The 4,401-nt window shown below is 37.2% G+C and overlaps 1 protein-coding gene across 1 annotated transcript in view; it reads right to left on the bottom strand.

The window, feature by feature from the left end:
* LOC106144214 (POTE ankyrin domain family member A) overlaps nt 1–4,401 on the bottom strand; it is a 20,254-nt gene that overhangs the window by 4,996 nt on the left and 10,857 nt on the right. The window contains exons 7-10 of the mRNA XM_013351965.1: nt 4,338–4,367; nt 2,989–3,025; nt 1,972–2,086; nt 353–449 (exon numbers count right to left, since the gene is read on the bottom strand). Of these exons, the coding sequence (XP_013207419.1) occupies nt 353–449; nt 1,972–2,086; nt 2,989–3,025; nt 4,338–4,367 (279 nt within the window). The remainder of the gene's footprint in view (nt 1–352; nt 450–1,971; nt 2,087–2,988; nt 3,026–4,337; nt 4,368–4,401) is intronic.

Genomic DNA, 4,401 nt, shown 5'->3' with positions numbered 1-4,401 from the left:
CAACTGAAAATAACAATGATTTTAAATTTTGAATAGCATGTTCTTCTATTTCAATTATTTATTATTATTGATAACTGGTATCAATTTGACATACCTCTTCAGTGCCTGGTGATTACAGAGAGGTGAATGAGAGACTAAAGGTTCCTACGTCTTGGCGTTCCGTCAACCCAACACTTTGCAAAGGAACAGCAATAACCTCGTCTTTGGTTTGAACACACATGGGTTGAAGTCATCTGAAGTAAGCTCGCTTAAGTTTTCCTAATTAATTCCAGTATTTGGCTATTAGATTACCAATGCTCGTGTTATAAACCACATTCTCCAAAATGAGACCTCTGTGAAATAAGGAGCATACCTGTCACTTTTCTTCTTGCCGAATTTTCAAATATTTTGTCTATAGCCAAAGATAAACTGCCAGTACAGCTCAGAGGAGCACTCTCAGAGATACCCTGCTAAAATTAATATTAAAATTAGTTGCATAAAATTTTTATCACTTGAAGATATGTGACTTGGTCATTTTCTAAGCAATTATACAAAAAAAAGGGGGGGATGTGTTTAAAATCTCAGTGTTTCAGTATCGAACCTTATACATGCCTCTCTACATCAGGCCCATCTTTGTGGCTTTATGTGCAAACTTTATAGGGCTAACAATCCCACAAACCAGGCAAGGCATTTTGTAGGAAAAATATTCATAGGCAAGACTCTTACTTGCGTGCATACTTCCAGAAAGGAGCTACAGGCATAGCTCCTAACTCTCAGATTCCACATTGGAAAAAAAGGGGGCATTTTAAACATGTGCATGCATAAACACAGGCAACCAAGTTGAGATGCTGAACCAAGTTCAGCAACCAAGATGCTGAGAGAGGAGAAAAACAGACCAATTAGTTATCCACATAAGCAACATGATACAGACTGAGAAAATTGTATTTGTATGTTTAGGAACACACACAGAGATATAGTGTAACAACAATATTTTAAGGAGACCACGAATTTGAAAGAGAGAACAGGGAGGTACATGGGAGACTTTGAAGGGGGGAAGAGGATGGGGCAATGATGTATTTATAGCCTAAAAAAAAATAATGTATTTTTTAAAATATGAAATTAAACTTTTGCTATGTGATTAGTATGAGTTTCTGCATTTAGAACTGGATTTTAAATGCAATTCTTTTATTTAAATTTTTTTATTTTACATACCTCCCCCAGTTCCCCCTCCCTTCCCATCTCCCAACTCCCCTCCTCCCCCACATCTCCCCTCCAGAACTGGACTTTGTTTGAAGCAAAACATAACAACTTTGACCACATACGCAGCTTTCCTTGCACTCCTCATAAAATGGCTTAGAAAGTGCCCAATATTCTCTATAACACAACTTGAGAAACAGATTTTTAAGTTCTAGGTTTTCACATTTCTAATACTGTTACAGTTTAAACACAGAATCAAAGATAAAAATTGAGGACACACTCTTCTAAAAGATTACAGAATGCCCAAATTCAAAGTGTCCTTAAAAGAAAACATAACAAAAATCAAAAAGACAAGAAACACGAAATTTTTTAAAAGATAAATTTAAAATGTAAAGAAAACAATTCTGCTAGATGCCCTGTGCTGTTGAACCTAAAGGCATCATGGAAATTGATTACTATAATAACATACTGAGTATATTAAAGATTCACTTGGCCATTATCAGTCATGTTAATATATAAAAGTCACAGTAAGCTACGTTTATCCAAATAATCATTGACAAAATGTCAAATATTATCTATTATTGGAAGCCTATTGCTAATACAGTTTCTCTTGGGCTCTGTATTTTCACCCCATTTCCCCACAGCCTCCCAATAGTTGCTAGACCTTTTCACTGATTGCCACATTGACAATTGCTGTCTGTGGCTGCTCACAATCTTATTTCTGCTGATTGACTTTCCATGTGCTGAAATGGCATCTGGACCGCTACTAAACCTTAAGAGTAAAACAAAACAAACCTGGGGCAAGGAAGCGCACTCCTCCACAGAGGGGCATTTGACCTTGGTGTCACAGCCACACTCGTCTTCCTTCACGACAGGCAAGGGAAGCCCAGGACTAGAACAACTGGAGATCCTGCAGAGCAAATTATGCAGCAAATATGGGTGGGCACAATTCTGAAAAGTTTAGTTGACCGATTTTTTTAAAACAGAAGCAAAGGAAGAAGAAAGAAAACAGAGAAGTTGATTTGCAGAGAAAAGGTTATTGTCACCATAAAAAGAGAGAGGAGGAGGAGGAAGAGGAAGAGGAGGTAAAACAAAAATGTCATTGAACTATGTATAGAAGCTTAAAGGAAAAACAAAAGTAAAAAATCAGTAAGTAGGGAAATTAATTTCCAAGTATCCTCTAAAAAGGTGTTAAATATAATATGTATCACATGCTATGCATACGGACAAAGTCTTCACTCCCCGACAAGAACATCCTCTCCTGGTGTGTTCCTATTGTCCAGAGTGCATCCAAGCAAGGTGTACCAGACAATTGCTGGTACTCAAGACAGGGTATTGGCTGGCACTGTGATTATCAAAATTTTAGATCAAAATTATCAAAATTGTTGGGGGTGTGTCTGCACTTGTCAAGAAAATCCTAAAGGAGCTCCTATATAAACTTGACTTTTGTTATTGATCTGACATAGAGTTTATCAAGATCTCAGGGCTACCCAGGTCCTTGCCAACCTGTGGATAAGCAAGAGCATGAATGAGGGAGCCAAGCCAAATAGGAGTCAAATCATAGGCATGGGATCCCAGCTACAGTGCCTACTTAGTGAAGAATAAATAGCTATCATAGCATATACTTTGAATGTCTACTGCAAGAAATATGATAAAGAACCTTGTTTAAATATAAAGCATGATGTTGTGCTTTATAGTTAGATATATTATATACATATATATTAGAGTAGAATGCTAAACAAATATTTATTTCTCATCTGTCCATTCCAGCACTTCAATAACATACAAATTTTATCAACATGTAAAACTTACCTGGCCAATGAGTCATTTACAGAATCCATTTGTTCTACTAAATAAAAATATAAAATGCATTTTAAACAAATGAAAGAAAGTATATTAAAAATCTATGACTCAGACTTTCTAGAGAACATTCATTTGGAAACACACCATGACAATCTTGTACAGTAGATATGACTTGTACAGCTGAAGGAGCAATTGGTGCGTTAAGATCATTTCTGTTGTTAATATTTATGGAACACAAGGAGTAAGGAAAATGTATGAAGTTTATGAAAGTTCAGTGTGTGTACAATGACCATAATCCTAAGAAACTAGTATGAGACTAACTTAAAATGTTGTCATTATGTTATCAACTGAGAGTGTCAAGCAAACTGCATGATATATCTGAACTAACAGCATGAGGAACATTAATAAGGGAATATAATCTATAGTTATACCACCCTGAACACTCCTAATTTCATCTAATTATCTTATTATAACAGAATAGTAATCCGTTGAATTTCTCAGTTTGGGATGACTGTGCTATCCCAATGACACTAATCTAAGGACATGACATCCTGCAGGGGTTGGGTTCAAAATACAAAAGGGGACTTGGTGCAAGGGCCTGGCAAAGACCATCCACATGCTAATAGAGTTTAAGAGTCCCCTGTGTGGTGCTTGTTCTAGCTAATCCCCCCCTTTTTTTTTTTACTTTATATTTATTCTTTGTGTCTTTCACATCCTGAATCTGATTCATGTGCATGCCCATGGCATGTTTTCATAAGCATAAAAATGTTTTCATTTTTAAAAAATATGTAAATAAAGTGTCTGAGGGTCCCTGAAGAAAGAGTATCCTAAGAGGCACCAAGTTCCTCACCAATGTCCTCCTCTGTGGCCACAATCCTGGCAGGTGGGAGATCAGGAAGTAAGGGCAACCCCAGATCTTTCCCCTGGAGGTGGAAGCCTAGAACCTCTACTGGCAGAGCATGCCCTACGTGACAGCGGAGCAGAAGAATGGACATGCCTCAGAGTGCAGGGTCCAGACTTTTGAGGCCATCAAAACAGAGACCTTCCAAGTTCCCCAATCATTCATATGTTGGAGACCAGCTAGGGCATATCAACATCATGAAGAAATGGTCCTAAACCCAAAGCTATCTTTCTTTATGTTTATAAATACCAGACTGCTCTGTCCTTACCTGGTCCTGGAGCTGAAAAACTGTGAGTTATGTAACAGTGTGACCTCTTCGACAAGAATCTTATGAAAACAAGCATATTTAATAAATACATATGGCTTTTCATATGAAAATTCCTTGTCATTATAACGTCTGATGATGAGCAAAAATAGGAGTGGGGGCTGGAAGTAAAGTTAATTATATAGCACTTACCTAAAGAGCAGGAGATCTTGGAGTCAATCCCTAGTTCCACAAAAACAAAGATGCTGATTACTTC

The sequence above is a fragment of the Microtus ochrogaster genome, linkage group LG7_11 (genome assembly GCF_000317375.1).
Source record: "Microtus ochrogaster isolate Prairie Vole_2 linkage group LG7_11, MicOch1.0, whole genome shotgun sequence".
Classification (NCBI taxonomy): domain Eukaryota; kingdom Metazoa; phylum Chordata; class Mammalia; order Rodentia; family Cricetidae; genus Microtus; species Microtus ochrogaster.
The sequence above is the reverse complement of the archived record's forward strand: the minus strand, read 5'-3'. Positions and strand labels throughout refer to the sequence as shown.